General features: G+C 37.2%; 1 protein-coding gene across 23 annotated transcripts in view; it reads left to right on the top strand.

The window, feature by feature from the left end:
• LOC121875141 overlaps positions 1–18,644 on the top strand; it is a 317,156-nt gene that overhangs the window by 238,894 nt on the left and 59,618 nt on the right. For 17 of the 23 annotated variants that reach the window (XM_042379530.1, XM_042379534.1, XM_042379529.1 and 14 more), the window contains 3 exons: positions 319–447; positions 13,790–13,943; positions 14,586–14,708. In XM_042379530.1, coding sequence (XP_042235464.1) covers positions 319–447; positions 13,790–13,943; positions 14,586–14,708 — 406 coding nt within the window. The remainder of the gene's footprint in view (positions 1–318; positions 448–13,789; positions 13,944–14,585; positions 14,709–18,644) is intronic. The other 6 variants (XM_042379547.1, XM_042379543.1, XM_042379538.1 and 3 more) reach the window with 1 other exon arrangement.

Here is an 18,644-nt window from a genome sequence, read left to right as displayed (position 1 = left end):
AGTGTATAAGACCTACCAGGTGCTATTAACTGACCCCCATAACAACCATCCGTGTTGCAAGATACAGTCCCAATTATTTGTGTGTCCCCATCCACAAGCCTATAATTCTGAATTATCTGTAAATGGTTTCTTAAGGATTCTAGTAGACAGAGTACAGCTTAAAGCACAAGCAGCTCACAGACTTAGTCTTTAACTTAAATTCATATTATTTAACTGACTGGTAACTGAACATGCAAGGGGTGGTTTCAGAATTCGGTCTTGAGTTACAGGGTCTCATAAATTTTCAATTTGGCGGGCGATTTTGTGCTGTTGTTGCAGACTCGTTGAGAAATATTGCAGAGCCGTTGAGACCAAGCAAGCCCGCTCCTTCGTCTAAGCCACAACCGCCACCCAAACCACCCAATTTGATGCTCACTCGTCCATCTCTGTCGCTACAGAATTCGACAGGTACAGAGGCTACTGCCATGCATCTCAACCCACGCCCAGACTCAGCATTTGTTTTCCACTAGCACGCCCATGGAGAGATTACTTGTAGATTTTAAAGGATCACATTGATATGTTTTTTTTTTACTACTTCTCACACCTGCACTATCACCTTACACCTTCTCTTGATCCTCAGATTTCCTCACCTTATTTGCTACATGGTAACAGTTAACACTTACCTGTACTGCCACATTGTTACACACACACACAATTAAAAATATTTATATGCTTCACATTAACAATTAACACTCAATTGTAATGCCCTGTTAGTACTGTAAATACACACACACACACACACACATTACAGGTATTAGCCTAGATTAGACATGATGCAACCAATGCACAACAGTGTACATAGTACCTACCTAAGGGTGAGCTCTGCCTGTCATTTCCCAATTGTACATACAGTATATGCACACATTAGAGAGTTGCTTCTATTCTTCCTCTTCCTTGAACCTCTCTCAACTATGGACAGTATAAGTACAGTTTCTGGTAACCTTATTTAACTTTATTATAATCCCAAGATTAGTTCATAGTTTGACATTACCTTAAGGAAATCCCCATAACCTGTTGATCATCCTCGAATATATCTTACACACACACACACACACACACACACACACACACACACACACACACACACACACCTTCACCAGACTACATACAGTATATTAGTTTGTATATTCAGACATGGCCAGCTCATAGAGAGTTAGCACTGGACTGTAATACTTGGTTATTGTCTCAGACCTACATTGCCAGACACCAAACTATGACTCAGACCTGTTTAACGCCCTCATGCTGTTGTTTAGTCAATACCAAGGATTTGTATCTGGTTTCTATACCACTTAGTGTACCAAGTATCTCTTTAAAGCCTTCACCACCACCACCACACACTCAGCAATCATTGTAAGGCTCCCAAGCACTACACCACATAAGAGTCTCTATGGAGATAAAATTAGTGTATCGTATCTTTTACATTCTATGGTTAGTTGCTTATCATTGGCCAAAGATCTGAAAACTCTTTGCATTATCAGTGCTTGAGGTTGCCTATGTGCCTTCGCTTTCTTGCATGTTTTTAGTTCTCTTATTTTTTTTTCCTGGTTGCGTTGGACTCTTCAATGTTGAGGGCTATCTTACCGCACAATGTTGAGGGCTATCTTACCGCACAATGTTGAGGGCTATCTTACCGCACAATGTTGAAGGCTATCTTACCGCACAATGTTGAACTCACTATCTTAGAAGATTTCTTGCTAATTTCCCTCCCCCAGGCCTACACACTACAGCTCTGCAGCTAATCAACTCATGATATTTTTTCCCATACTGTGCTACCTCTTACCAAATTTAAATATAGTGTGGAGTACAACGCTGTTCTATTCATCACTTGTGCTTACCTTTTGACGTCCTTGTGAAACTTGAACTTATCTCCAGGTTTAGGGCATTCATTAATTAGATTAGTATTACGCCGGAACTTTCCCTTACTCTAAAACACAAGTAACCGCACCAATATGTAGTCATGAAAAAAAAGTCCTGTCAGTCGTCCATCCCATCCATGAACCCGAAGATTCACGAACCTGTGAATCCAAGACATCACACAGTGTGCCATCTATGAGACCAACAAAGTGTGAGTCTTGGATTCACAGGTTCATGAGTTTCAGACGATTGACAGGACTTTTTTCCGTGACTGTACATGTACTCTCGGTATTGTCCCTCCTCACACTTTCCCAGAACAACTCCCCTTAACTATTCACCTCTCTCCCCTCACACAGCTTATGGATCACTTCCTAGAAACAGGGCTCGAACAGTTTTCAATTTGTCCACCATGATTAAGCTATGCTACACATATTCATTCAGTGTTCCCCCACTTCACACAGTTTCTCATCCATATTAACAATCAACTTCCACAATTGTACAATATGACTTTTGTCTTTCACCTTCATTTATAAACCATTTTCACAACACCATTTTGGCTTACATAAGAGTTAAAAAGCTGTCAAGACCATTCACTAATATCTTATGCACTCCAGGAGTTAAAATTTTAAATGAAAAGGTAAATTCTCTCATTTAATCATGCACCTCGTGTAAATCCATAAATGAAGGTTGCATAAGACGAGTCAGTAGAAGGTGTGTAGAGGAGCACCAGATGATGGAGCAGTAGGTGATGGATTAAGATCAAGTAGAGAGGCAAGAGGTGTGGGTGTTGACCTGAACATGAGGAAATAGGAACACTGAATGCTAGAAAAACAAGATCAGAAAATATATTGAAAAAAAAATCTTCAACTTAACATATTGTAGAGAAAGAACTAGACAAAAAAAATTCTGCAAAATGTAGAATTAAAAGTAAAATTTGGGGAGTACTTCTTTCAGATGTTGTCCTCCATGCCTCTTTATTTACTAGTGAGTATTAGTCCTCTATACAGTATTTTAATCTATTGTTTCCTCGTCTTTACTTATATTCTCCCAGACTCATATTTCTTGTCTCCATATCTTGTTATTGTTGTTAGTTTTTTTCTTCATCCACCATTAGCTCATCCACCACTCTTGCCCTTTTTTTTTCAATTTCATCCACCAACTGTTTCTCTTCATTGGGTGTCGGTGATTCAGTTCCACCTGTGCCCCTTTCTTTTGTACTCTCTCCACCTCTCACCTCCTTCGACCTTTTCCTTGAACATTCTTCCATTTTTGGCCTCCCTGATTTTTCCTGACATCATTAAATATATCTAATTTCTTTACTCTTGTCGTTGCTGTTTCTGTCTGATCATTCTTCATATTAAAGCTTATTATTATTATTATAAACTAACTGATTCCATTAAGAGGATCCTTCAGGTATCTTCTATAACGAGCTCATTTGCATATTCCTGTCAAACTTTTCACTTTTTTTCAATTTTATCCTTTCTTTTTTAGTCATGCTTATAATATCTTTTTGATATCTACCACAGGTGTGTAGATGATACGATACGATAACTTAAATACATAACTAATAACATCATCTGAATTACTGTACTAACACATACTGTACTCTTTGTCAGTCTCACATGTACAGTATCTGCCCATCATCTTTAACTCATTCAGATCACTCATACTATTTAAGCCAGACTGTATATGTTTATTGACCTCTGTTGTTAAGAGCAGTATTGACAGCACTGACCTCTCCGTTGTGTCACGTCTTCATACTTTGACGTCTTGATCATATCTTTCTTCATTCTTCTACCACTTCCTCATCCAGTGTTATTTAATCCTCCCTTATTTTGTATACAGTTCACTTATATCACTACATGATTATACATATTAGTACTCCTTTCGACATACAGTACATTCAACATTATATCCTTACATTATAATATTATACTGTACAGTCACGGACAAAAGTACTTTCCCCGTGGTGAAACTGAATCATGGGAATGAGTCTTCGAACTGACTTACCCTGACTGTTTCATCTGGTGTGGCTGTGTTGTTTTATCTCTTCTGGCTTCAATGCTGCTTCACTTATGGAGGGAGTGATCTTTTAACCATGACTGTACACTAATACGAGAACTGTACACACTAATCTGCACTCCTATATATTCATACCAAGGTTCACATTTCATACTTAAATCTTTGAATACTTCTTTGTATATACAGATGATCAAGAAAAACTATACTACATCTTCAAATATAATTAGCTTTTGACATTTTTTACTAACTCGGTCATGATAGGTTTGTGTATATCAATACTTCAATATGTAAATCCTCTTGAGTACAGTACACAACTTGTCTCCAGCTTCATATCTCTAGGCTAGTAGTACTCTTAAGTCTCTTGTTTAGTTACATCATACAGTAGGTAGACAGAAGACATGCACAGGGTATGTTAAAATGTGTGGCAAGCCTTACAAGAAGAAAACCAATAGTGTACAGAAAAGCAAAATAAATATCCAGAGTACAGTCATGTCTTTTATGTAAATATTTTTGGCACAATAAACAGCTTTCACATTTATATCGATCTTGACTTCGATTTTTACCAATTACACCCTTACTTTACACATACCCAGATGTTATATAACCTCCTCGAGTTCATAATTGTATATACGGTAGATCAGTTCATAATGTCTCGTGGATTTTGCCAGAATGAAACTGATATAAATCCATTGATCATAAAGTGAGGTTAACTGAGACGAGACTTGAACATAATATGAATAGATATGTGACAAGATAGAATTATTTTGTATAAAAGTGAAGGAATGAATAGAAATGGTGAATAATAACACGAAGGAATCAAGTGGAGTGAGTAAAAATGAGTATATGTTAAGAATAGGTAGGAGGGAGGGGATGAATTACCCCTTTTCTCCTGTTCACTTACCTGGTTTGTGTGGGTGGTCGGCTCAGGTCAGGCTTCAAAAGGTCACAAAGAAAAAGACAGACAGGTTGTGCCGCCTCGTATTAAATTGTGTGGTGTGCTGCTGACATAACCTGATAAAATAATCCGCGTTGAGGTTAAATTAAATGAATTTCTGCTTTTCCTCATCTTATAATGTATACTACACTTATTTTCTTCGTTGCAAGGCTTGTTATAATACCACTTCCAATCTCACTTACTTGGTTTCAATATGCCAGACAGACAGACAGACAGACAGTTTACATATATAAATACATACTGTAGTAACATTCACTTTCATGGTACAAATTTATCTGTACTTTATGTCGTTATGATGGTACATGTTGGAACTATATTTTATGCAGCTATACATTAATTACATATTGCCATATCTTCTGATTATTTTCAACTCTTTCTCAACAGTATTCATTTTCCCATTTTGATTGACCCACTCACTGACTCCTCCTCTCTCTTCTCCTCCTCTCCTCCTCCTCCTCTCCTCTCCTCCTCTTCCTCTTCCCCTCCTCCTCCTCCTCCCCAACCCTCCAAATGTTCACATATAAAGAATATATATCTAAACATAGTGACACCTCCACCTAACTTAACAGAAATTGTACAGGAAAATTGCATACAATACTATCAAAAATAATAAAATAACACTTCTTATCTCCTCTTGGTAACCAGAAAGGAATGTGGGAGTTGTATCACATCTTTTATAGTCACTACTTAAGAGTTTCCCAAGTTAAAGTACAGTAGTGACCTTTATCAACAAGTATTTTGACATGTTTCATTGCATTATATTCCTCCTGAGGTTTTCTGAACGTTGGGAGTGTAGACATGTCTTTATACCTCTGTTTATTATATGATGAGAGGTTAATAATTTGCTTTTTGAGGAGACATGATACACTATACAGTTTATAGGGTTATTTAATACAGATGCCAAGATATAATGAGTAATAGCAGAGTTTTTAATGAAGTAAAACTCAGCTCGTAAGACTATCAGTATATCTGTCCATTATTCGTTTATGAGTTCCTTGATTCTGAGTTTGTCAACAGAATTTATAAGATGAAAGAAAAAAAAAGAAATCATATGTCATTTACAAGCAGTCTGAAATAATATACAATTTGATATTCATATGTTAAACAAACTTGCTTTAATTGTATATGATAATTACAGTATTTTGCTCTGACCTGTGATCGTTACCATAGTAGTTGACCCCCCGGCTGGTTCTGACCTGTTGACGTTCCCGTAGTATTTGACCTGACCCCCCCTCCTCCCCCCAGGTCAGGTGTTTCATATATACTGTTGCTTCATATTCCAATATAAGTGTAATTTATGTATGGCTTTTAATTGTAAGGACATATACTTTTCGATATACAGGTAGATTAAATTATATATCTAGTGCACACACACACACACCTATCTCACACACACACACACACACCTCTCTCACACACACACACCCGACTCCCATGCATACACACAGGCACAACCCTCCCAAATATTCATCTACGTCCACTGAAACATTACAGGTTTCCAATACTACCAGGCTTCCAAACCCCCATTAAAAAAAAATAGACATCTCTCTCATCAGCTCACTGTTGGGGTAAAATACAGTACAGTCTATTGGGAAAAAGAAAAATACTGTGGCTTTTTTGTTAAGAGTTGACATACCAACAAGCAATCTTTAGTAAATCAAGCATGTTTGTATTTTCTGTGAGAGGATTTTTGCTTTTAGGATGATGGTCTGGTAACATTGTTTACTGTATTGCTGTATCTTCTATTGAGGTACAGTTACATACGTCTGTACTGTATCAAAGCAGGGACATCTGTTGCCTTGAAAACAGAGAGAGAGGCTCACTGTACTGATGGTGGTTTTGATGTGAAGGTATTGATTGTGGTCTTGGTGTTAAAGGGCTACTGGTGATCATGGTGTCAGTGAAGTGAAGATTTTTATTAACCCTAAATTACAAGGTGTTAATGCCTCATTAATGTGATCAGCCAGGTGTTAGGCCCATCATGACTCTGTGATAGTCGGCTGTGAGTGTGAAGTCTTATGATAATTCACGACCCTCTGCTCCTGTGGTCTTGCCCCTTGGTGTCAGACTTTACAACAGTACAGTGCAGTATTGGGTCTGATGGGGTCTTTCATTCAGGTTCCTCAGGATTCATTTTCACTTAACTGTGGGTAATTATCTTCCTAGTTCTCAGATGTCGCTCTGTTATAAGGGTGGCAGCTCTTCACCACTGATCAGCCTGTTAGCCGCTTGGGCGTGGCATACGTTTAGTCTCAATTCTCTTTTTAAACAAAATCTAGGATGACCTTAAGAGAAAGTAGTGAGGAAAATATGTACACTGTACTGTATTGTACAAACCTGTGTGGAGGGTGATGATCTGCTACAGTTTGTCTAGTGTTGTATTAATAAGTGTGAGAAATATTGTAGAGGTTGTACAGTTGTCAGTACCTGTGGTGGGGTCAAGGTGTGAAGGCTGTGGGAAGATGGATGTATATGTCTCAGAGAGTATTCTAGGATGCTTATTCCTTCATGCCAAACATTGTGTTAAATGATGCTCTTGGGTAACTTTTATGTGCTACTTTGGGTACAGACACAGCGTGTGTTCCTTTTATTAAGTCTTGGATGACTCGAACACTGTAATCTGTCTAAGGTTTGGTTATTTTGGCTCACTAAGGTTTTGGATGACTCACCCCGGTCACCCATATAGTAAATGGCTACACTCACTGGTCAACGAGTGGATGAAGAGCCACTGATGATTTATTCTTTGGTAAAAATTGAGTCTTTAGTTATTTATAATTAAACAGTTTTCATGTATGGCATGAATACTGTGCTGTTATGAAGTCTTAGATGACTTTGAAGTTAAGAATATCTTATTTACGGGAATTTCACGGTTAACAAGATTTCGGATGATTACCGTATGTAGTAAAGGTCGAGGCTGTTAACAAATATTGTAACCTGACTGTGGATAATTTTGTAGATGAAATTATAATACATCATCATAGTTTACTAACCTGAATGGGTTGCTCTAGTCACCTAGAAGTTGGTGTCTTGGAAATGTTTATGGTTAGTTTAATCCTGGGCTGCTGACCCTAGACTAACCAGATCAGGGATATTGTTTCTCTCCAACACACACGCACACACAGATAAGTCACCACATTGTTCCTTGGGGCAGTGCCTCTTCCCTTTCCACTAATGGGCATCTCCCTCCTCATTTTATTCATGGAGTTAAATCTCTCCCCTCAAGCATCATTTGTCTTAGTTCTCAATTGTAAAGAGATAGATCCCCCCCACCACCTCTCCGGCGCCTCCCCACCGTAACTTTCTACCGTTCCTCGTGGGGGTTTTCTCCCTCCCTCCCTCCCTCCCCCTCCATTCCCCCAACTGCTCTCTATGGGTACAGCAACCGGGTCTTGCCCATAGGTAGTGGTTGTGTCATTAACATTTGAGATGACACTTCATAGATGAAATTTTGATTAGTGCACACACATTTTTCATCCCAAAATTTCTGGGAAGTTAGACATAGTGATAGAAGATAGTCGGTGTTCACTGTACTTGTTTTAGCTGTACTCAGCATTTCTGCTAGATGCATAACCATGTCTTCCGACTTCTTGTGTACACACTGAAGCCCATCATATCGCTGGGATAAGTCAGTTCGCCTACTGATGTACGTATGTGGAAGGAAAGAGTTCTTTTTTTATAAATCTTAATATTTTCTTTACTTTTTTCTCTCTTTTTTTTATTTTGTGAGTGTGCCATTTTTAAATGAGTTGAATGTGCTTAAGACATTTTCTGACTCTCAGTGTTCAGTGTTTGCTGCTTCCTTAATGTCACCTCTGGATGTTCACTCGGCACATGTTCTCAAAGGTAGGGATGACCTACAGTTCTCTATAATTTTTTTTCCTGTCAAATTACCATATAACATTTTTGCTGAAATGTTCTTGAAAATTCTAACTATTTTTTTTCGGAATGTATGAGTTATTATTTTTTTTTCTCATTGAAAAAATGTTGAAGTAAAGGTTAACTTTCCTTGGCACTTTCTGTGGCCGCTGTAATACAATATGGTGGAACAGTCAGCTGGTGGTCTGTGTCACGTGTTTCTTCCTCTATAAAGTCAACAGTTGTCCGGAATTTAAAGATTATTCTGAGGTGAATCATTTTTTCAGGACTTCATAGATTAGCTGAATGATTGAAAACGGTGTTACAGTATTGTACTGTATGATAATATAAATATTTCCAACAGTATCATTTTGCAAATACAGTACTCTACAATACATTACTTTACTGTATATAAATGTTGTTTTAAGTATGAGCCTGAGAATATATATAATTCAGAGCTCTCCAGTAAACTACATCACGACTATGTGAAGCAAATTTAAATTACAGTGGTAATGTAATTGTTTTGTAAGATAAAATCTGCTTATACTAAAAGGTTTTCTGATAATTATTAATTTATTGATTATATTATATACCGTGCTTCACTTCAAATCATTCTTTCTGCTTCCAAAGTGCAGAATATAAATTGAGTTAATTGAAGTAATAATTGGACCACTTTAATAGTACAGTATATCAGTGTCTTACTGTGTGATGACTTTCCATTAATTTATGATCTTACTGCAATTTTTTTAAGATAAATGAGAAATAGAGAAAGTATAATGAGTATAAGATATATGATAAGATATATTAATGCATTGTAAAATTATTTCACGTTTGATATGGTAAACATTAAGGAAAGTGTATTGTGTACAGTTGACCAGACACAAGTACTGACCACGAGCCAGGCTGATCTTGATGTTAATATTACAGATGGGTAAATCTTCCTGTTCACACTCTCCTTGTCCATGTGGCATGTCCTGTGTTTCTGTGCAGATACATTATATATTTTTATATCATCTGAGTTTATGTGTTCTGTTAGGCAAATGTGTTGGCAGCTCATTCTGCTCGACATTTGCACGTGGCCGAAGGAATGATAAATTTAAAAGACTTTCAACTTTCAAGCACCATTTACATTGAAAATTTATACTTGGCATGAGACTTCTTTTTTACAAGCATCCTTAAATATGCATCGTATCACTTAACCAACAATTAAAAAAAAATACTCTGTGATTTTTATTACATTAATTATAATTCTTCCCAAAAATATACTTAGATGATAGTGTTGTATTGTGAGTGACTCGTTGAGGCTCAGTAAACCCTCACATACCTCACTTTATTAAGTGTTCTCTGGTAACTTGGACCCACTGAAAATATATTCCACCATGTTAGGATTACCGATAGATAAGATTTTTTCCTGAAGAATTACAAAGCATTAGGTCTCTGTTAACATTTTTATTTCAGTCAGTCTGTTTGTTTTTTTAGAGAAATTTAACTACTTGAGAAAACTTAATATTTGATGTACGGTAAATATATTTTTATATCCACATAAATTAGTTTATTATATTACGGAGTCGAGTAAACACTGCCCTTAACTCGTCTTCTTCAGCATCTAAATTATTGTACGTTTTGGGGGGGTGTTTGTTACTGCAGGTACTATAGGATTTTAACAGATTTTTAGATGTTCTGCTTAATTCGGATGAAATTTGCTAATATGTAGTGAATATCAGAGCAAATTTACAGATTATTATACAAACTGTACTATTGTTTTTGTTTAATTATTATTTGCTCCATAGCCTTGAAGTTATCATTAGTGTTAGTATCTCTAACTTATTTTAGCTTGTATACATAATGTTCCTTAATATTGATTTATTTGTTCATTTACTTGTGTCTAATACAGGGTATTTATTTTATTTATTTGAGAGCCCTAAAATCATTACCATATTTTAGGACGTGCAATAAACCGAGCCTAAAAATCAGACTTTATTCTTATTGATTTTTTGGTTCTTGTTTATTGCATATCTTAAGATAATAATCCTATATAACCCTTTTGTTGAAGACTTAGTACAGTATAGTACTTTGATAATATTAAACTAGAAGTCCTTTGTTATTGGATATATGCTGAAAACTTTAGATCTTTGTTAATGATTCAAAAGAACAAAGCGATTAATCTGATCTCAATAAAGATTAATATATATGATACATTTTTTAACTGGTGTAAACAGAGAAAGGAGTATAAAATGAGGTAATATTATAATTTAGCTTTTTGTGTATAAGTAAAAGATGGAGGAAGCTTATTTGAATGTTGGTGTTATGGAGAAATAGTTACTAACTACAGGTATAAGTATGAATGGAGTGGAGATGGCTGGAATTTAAATGAGTATATACTGGACTGACATTAGACATGATGATTCCAGAGACTAATTAAAACTAAATAAACGTCTCCTTTTATAGGATGTGAGCTATTCTTCTCTGGGCTGAGGGAGGGGAAGGGGAGATGGCAGAAGTCAAGGCTCCAAATTTTCAGAGATAATTATTGTTATGGGTGCTTTAGCATATAATGGTGAAGGAATCTTAATTTATAAGGTGGGGGATTTGTCATCAGAATATGTTAACAGCTAATGGTCACAGGTACACCATATTTGACATGTTTATACAGTACACTCATATCATTGTATCTGGCTGCAGCCCATCAAAGTTCAACACCTTGTAGAGGGAGAGAGGCTTGTTAGCAAATTTTGTCGACCACTAACAGCTTTATTCAGACCAAAATTTACACGTAGGAGCAATGACATAAGCTTAAGATCTTATTGCATATTGGATATTGTCGGTCAAAGAATCTAAGTGTATATACTCTGAAACGCTCTGTATCAACAGTCAACAAATACACAGTGGTGTTACAAGTAGATTAAGAAAGAACAGACTAAGTTTGGGAGATGCAAACTGGAGAACTTTCATGAGTACAGTATTGTGTTAGTATTGTGAACACCTATTGCTGGAAAGGATGCTGAGATGGCAAAAAAGTCATTAAATATTCAAGACTTAAGATAAATAAATGAAAGATTATAATGTCAGTTATAGGCCGTGGGTATAGTGCCACTGTTCAAAGGAATGGTACAGTATATTTACTAATGAAATGTCAGGGTTCAGGAACTCTGTATAGTAAGTAAGGGTTGAATCCCTATGCCTCGGGGCCTATTGAGGCTATACAGAACTGTACGTAGTTGCTCGATATTAATGTTCTTAAAATGTGACCAGGATCAATTCATCAGGTATCATTAAATTGGCTGGGACAATATAAGCAGTTGAAAATGAAATGTTTTACTATTTAAACCAACTAACGATGGACAAATAGGGATACATGTTATTATGAAAGATGGTGTGTTTATTTTGGAAGAGTAAGTATGGAATAAATATGTTAGAGGAATGTTTTAATGTACTGTAAAGGTAAGTGTAAATAATATAATGTTAGGAAGAAAACTTGACAAAAAAGACGTGACAAAAAAAAAAGACTATGTATATGAAAGGAATGTATTGGTAATGGAATCAGCACAAGTTTGGTACTTTGGTCCTGGTCTACCCTGAGTCTCCCTCTGTGTGGGATGTTGGTGGAATTGTAAGTCTTATATGAACAGTAACCACATGTCTTCTATGTTTGTACTTGATTCTATCTCTGCTGTTATTTCAACCTTTATTTTTATCTTTTCTCTGCCTCCTTCTCTCTTATATTGTCGTTCTCTCCCTCCTTCTGTTTCTCTATCACCTCCCCCTCCGCCTCTTTCTTTCATTTTCAGCCTTTTTACATTTCATGAATATCCTATACAGTACTATCTATTATGTAATTTCATATGTACTCATTTGAAAATTATCATTATTTTTTTATAATTCGTGATTTCTAGTTATTTAAATTACTGTATATACAGTATCTCATATTATTATGGGTTGTAATGGCTGAAATGTTACACTGCTCACCTTGTGTCCTAGGGGTCATTAGATTGCTTCCAGGGCATCCCTAATCCAACCAGCTGTGAATGGGTACCTAAATTTACAGTTGTGGAAGGCAGTTGAGTTGATTGCCTGTCATACTGCCTCCTTGTGTACCGAGAAGGGCTTGATCCACAGTTTGCTATGTCTACAGTTCCCATAATGGACCGGCAGGCCTATGGGAACCACTTTTATGATGTTAATGTCTTAGTACTGTAACTGTTTAATGGTTCCAGACATGTTCCTTATATATGCCATTTTAGTTACCCCTTGGTGTAAATCTTGGTTTTTTATGGTGATTGCCATAACCGACTCAAGTGTCTTATTTGTTATTGTTATATTGGCAACGTAGTTCATTGCTTCGTCTGTGTCGAGGAATTTGCTGTCCGAGACTTGTTTATTTTATATCCCTCGCTACCACACACAGTGCTTCAGAATTTTTAATGTAATGTAATCCACTTAGCCTGTTTGTTACGTTGTTGTTGCCTGAGTGCGGCATCAACTACCCTGTAGCTACACTGTTGAGAGATTCCCCACTAATGAATCATTGTGACCCAGTACAGTATTATCAAGTAACTCAATGTTCCCCAGTGGTGTGTCATTCTCCCACCCTAATACCTGTTGCCAGCTTTTATGTCACTAAGACGTTATTAAAAGCACAGGCTTGGTATATAACCCAATAAGAGGTGAGTTGTTATTTCTATTGATACCATACCAGTGTTGCCAGATGATAATGAGATTAATTAACTCATTCACAAATTTATCCACTGAACCTTAAATTAGTTTCATAAAGAAGATGGAGTTGTTGCTGTTATGGTTTAATTTCCACTGATTTAAAGTCTTGCATAAGCTGAAATACATTTTGATATTCTTTTAATTGTCATATTTAGGAATTACTGTATCCTCTCATGACAGTTTTTTTTTACACCAGTATAAGAATATGATTGGTTGAATATTTAACATGAAGTTCTATGGACAGTACAGTTCCTGAGAGGCAAAATTTTTCACAGTTATTGTTGGGTCTCAGGTTATAGATGTGTGATTTTCATTAATGCTATTGTAAACTGACTTGGTCAATATTTACAGACTTGCGCCTCTCCCCCGAAGTGTACAACCAGCTTCGAGTACTACAGAAGAAAGCCAAGGAGCTCAGGACTGATGTAAGGAACCTTAGAAAGACTTCACAAGCAAATGCTCTCACTATGAAGGAAATTCTCAGAGACACAGTGACCAAAATAACGTAAGTCGTGTTTAGTTTTTTCTTTTGAACAGTTTATTAATTATCTTTATATATATATATATATATTATCTCTACTGCACATCTCAACATTTACTATTATCACTGTCACCTATATAGACACTCTCCCTGCACAACTTATATCAGTTTCTTCTCTCAATTTTTTTTTACAAGAGTGATCCCTGTTGCCATCATCCTAAAGAACGTGCTCAAGATATCCCACACACAGCTTGCGAATGGCCTACCCATTTTGCAAGCTAACTGCGGCATCTATGATGTCTTGTCCCTATTATGACCATTGTGCAGTCCGAAGCCAGTATGCTTAGGAGGCATCATGCAAAGGGTAGAGAAAAACTGAGAACGTAGATGTAGTTGGCAGAGTTTAGAACAGTCGTGAACCGCACCCCATTCTCCCACGCTGTCTCCTCCCACTGACCACAATAGTGATTGCTAGGCTAGAGCGGCAAACCACCCTCAGCTGACAGAGTCACTTTTCTCTCACAATAACCCAGTCACGTGCGTTGCGACCCTCAATTGGCCAATATGAATCCCATGTAGGTGAAAAACTTCCACTGAAAATTATCATGGGAGAGAAAAAATTGATTAAAGTGAAGATAATAACTATAAACAATCATTACTCCTCAGGACGCTGCTACAGTCCAACGAGGCGTCTTTACTGCAGGGGTCAGCGGACGCGGAGAGGGTCAGGATACAGCGTGAGGAGGCCTCGTACAGGCAGGATATGACCAAGCTGGATAAGGATCTATGGTAGGTAGTACAGTACAACATGTCATATCCAAGGGTAGAGGGTCAACGACATATTGACCTGGATGAAGAGGATGTCTGGTTGGGAGTGTAGTGTCATCATCAGCAAAAGTTCCTTGAGTGAAAAAGCTCATCTGGTAATGGACTCGGTGGTTGGCATACCACTGGTAAGAAGCATATAACATAGCTGGATGAGAACCTCTGCTATGGAGTACTATGCCATACCATAGATGGCATCATTGACTACCTCTGAAAAAGGAAATCAATAAGGTGAATCTTGTGTTGGCATGTGGGAAGGTTCTTGGGGAAAACAAGTTGATTTAGTTATTTGCCAAGTAAATCACAGTTAACATAATAACACATAAAGGAATATTGCAGAAGACCAGGTATTTTTTCAACATTTGGCAAAGTGAAATATAAAGGCATAATGATGTGTTTGATGACTTAGGCTATATTTTAACCCATAAGAATAGCTAAACTAACATCTCCACTGCACCTTGTGTTATTATGATTTAATGGAATTGAGTTACTGTTTGTCTTCATGATATTGAAACTAATCAGATGAGACTTATGCACAAGAACAGAAAAGATATAAATACAGACTGGGGTTATAGCTAAGAGGGTTGACTGGGGTTATAGTTAAGAGGGCTGACTGGGGTTATAGCTAAGAGGGTTGACTGGGGTTATAGTTAAGAGGGTTGACTGGGGTTATAGTTAAGAGGGTTGACTGGGGTTATAGCTTAGAGGGTTGACTGGGGTTATAGTTAAGAGCGTTGACTGGGGTTATAGTTAAGAGGGTTGACTGGGGTTATAGTTAAGAGGGTTGACTGGGGTTATAGCTAAGAGGGTTGACTGGGGTTATAGCTAAGAGGGTTAAAGAAATGTGCTGAGGTTTGTAGATATGTCTAAGGGACTGGTGGGTAGCGAAGGGTGTGTCTATAAGGAGAATGGAAGATAAAGTGTGGTGATACAAAGATGGGAAGAGACTTAAGGTGTAATTGGGTTGGATAAAGTGGATGGAATAAGGAGGGATAAGGTGGTGGAATAAGGGGGTATAACATAGTGGAATAAGGAAGAATAAAGTGGGAAAGTAAGGAGGGGTAAAGATAGGGAGTAAGGAGGGATAAGGTGGTGGAAGAAGGAAGGATAAGGTGGTGCAGTAAGGAGGGATAAGGTGGTTGAATAAGGATAAGGTGGTGGAATAAGGAGGGATAGCATAGTGGAATAAGAAAGGATAAAATACTGAAAAAAGGAAGAACAAAAAGAGGGAGTGTTTGTATGTGTGTGTGTACGTGCATGTGGTGTAGTGGTCAGCATGCTCGCCTCACAAGCAAGTGGACTCGGGTTCAATCCCGGTCACGGTGAACCTGTGTGCAAGTTTCTGTTTGCCATTTGCCACTGTCTACCCAGCAGTAATTGGGAACCTGGATGTTAATCAATTTGCGGATCATGTTCCGGAGTAATGGCTTTCTCGGATTATTCCTTGATACTGGGTCATGCAGCTCGTTAACTTAGGATGTGGTTGTGTTGATAACAGCTTCTACAACTTAAGCAAATTCACACCTAGTTGGCCTTAGGGCCGGCCATTCTCGTACACGAGGGGCAATCATTATTATTATTATTATTGTGTGTGTGTGTGTGTGTCATTATTATTATTATTATTATTATTGTGTGTGTGTGTGTAATCATTTAGTGTTAACAATGAAACAGCACATTAGGTACAGTGGAGGTTTACTTGTCACTTTGTCTCAACTATGATTTATGTCTTGTTCTTAGAATGAACTTGAAGTTAATTATGATTCTCTTTCCAGACAAATTTATTTTACAACTATCTTGTATGTAGTTTGCAGCTTGTTTGTAAACAGTTTTACTTTGTTGTTAATTATGTGTAGCTCTTTACTTAGTGAAAAGATTCTCCTGAAAAAATAATAATATTTTAATAATTTCCAGTGAGGGGTTGTAGCACCTGCCTTGTTTATGCTTTATTTTGTGATGATTAAGAGAAAACTGTGGCAGGGATGTATGTATAGTGTAGAGGGACAGAGAGAAGCTGGTGTACTGTACCTGGTGTTATAAAGGTCCCTGAGCACCTGCAATAATTAACAATACGGTATAGTTATTTACCTTTTTCTACTTAGAGTAAATTCTGGTAATGGTCTTAGTCAATGTTGGAAGTGGATACAATTCCCAATATTTACTGGAAGAAGAACAAGGTGTATATCAATGTAGGTTTAACAAGGAACATCTATATAGTGTTAATTATTACAGGTGCACAGGGTCTTCTATAACACCTTGTATAATACTGTCTGGTACAGTTGTGGAAATATGTTCCTACACCCCCTGTGGTAACCTGTGTCTCCAAACAGCCAACCTATATGACCTATGGCAAACCTATCCACCAATCACATCAATCGTTACACAACCAATACCCACTCATTCATAAATAGTGACACTACTACGACGTTTCCGTTTGGAGACACGGGTTATCAACGGGGTGGAGGAACACTCTCCACATCTGTTCCTTAAATAGAGCTTTTAATTAGACTTGCTATAATACCACAAGTTTTACCAAACCCATTGCTTGAGAAATCATGTTTTTTCATTAAATTTTAGAGCTCATATATTGTTATGTATTCCATTAACCAAACTGGAGAGTCAACACAACATTAATTCTGCTTTTTTTGTGTAACTTCTATCTAAAGTAATGAGCTTTGTTGTAGTATTAAAATGCAAACGTTTTTCATAGTGTAGTTCTCTCCTTTGGCCACGGCTGTCTTAATGAATCTCTTTTAAAATGTATACCGGCTAAACAATATTGTGGCAAATACCTTGAACCTGTTTTACATCTCTCGGTGCACAAATTATTTATTCAGGATTATTACTGTGTTGTGTTGTCTCCTGGCTCTCGTGTATTAATTACTTTGCTTCATATTTTACATATATCTCATTATATTCTTTACATTAGAAGTGAAGCTTCATTTTTTTGCAGTTAGTTTATTTCTATTGTTGATGGACACCAACAGCTGGCAGCAGGTTATGTTTAAGTCCACAGCATGATAGAGTGGGCCTGTGGTAAGTTAGTGATGTATTCCATTTTCTGTTAATTTCTCTACACTGAAGCAGTCCTAGCATACAGTACATTGGTATGTACATTTTTCTGCATTCACTTTTCATCCCAATTTCAATGAGAATTTCCTCAAGTGAAGAATTAGTGTACTGTGTCTTCATTAGTTTATTTATCCCTGGTAATTTTTTATTCATTTTTCACTGTTGATGTGTGGAAAGAGTGGCTATTGAGAGAATGAGTGAGATGTGTTCTAATTAAGGTGGGAGAGGAGATGCAGCGTAAAACCAACTGAAAGATGGAAAATGTGAGAATTGTTACAGTGCAGGCCCTCACCCCTGTCTGGGAAGTAAGAAGTTTACTGTACAGACTGACAAACTCTGAAACAAACTGATTATAGTAGCCTCTCTCTCTCTTTTAATGTAGAAAGATATTGAGACAGAGGGACACTATGCAGTGGCTGTAGATTTGAAGAGTTGAGGCATACATAGACTTTCTTTTTGGGAGATTGTGTATGAGTCCTGTGGAGTATAGTGACAGAGTATTTAATTATTAATGCTCCTATTGTTATTAAACCTTCACTGTGTCTGTTGGGAAAATATTGATGATTGAATCTATCCATCTGTATGTATGTACGGTACATCTGTGTGACTCAAGTTTCCTCGCAACATAAAGCAAAAACTATTTTTTGGCTTCCTGACTAGATTTAGAGGTGTGGGAATAATTTTTGTATTACCCGGGCATCTGTGTTTCACTCAACTCAAGTTTTTTTATTACCTATGCTTGGCTCCAGCAACTCTGTTTAACCAGGACTGGTATGTTAAGGAGGTTGAATCCCAGACACTGAGGCCTCACAACCCCAACTTGTGACTGGA

The sequence above is a fragment of the Homarus americanus genome, unplaced genomic scaffold (genome assembly GCF_018991925.1).
Source record: "Homarus americanus isolate GMGI-L3 unplaced genomic scaffold, GMGI_Hamer_2.0 scaffold36970, whole genome shotgun sequence".
Taxonomy (NCBI): domain Eukaryota; kingdom Metazoa; phylum Arthropoda; class Malacostraca; order Decapoda; family Nephropidae; genus Homarus; species Homarus americanus.
The sequence above is the reverse complement of the archived record's forward strand: the minus strand, read 5'-3'. Positions and strand labels throughout refer to the sequence as shown.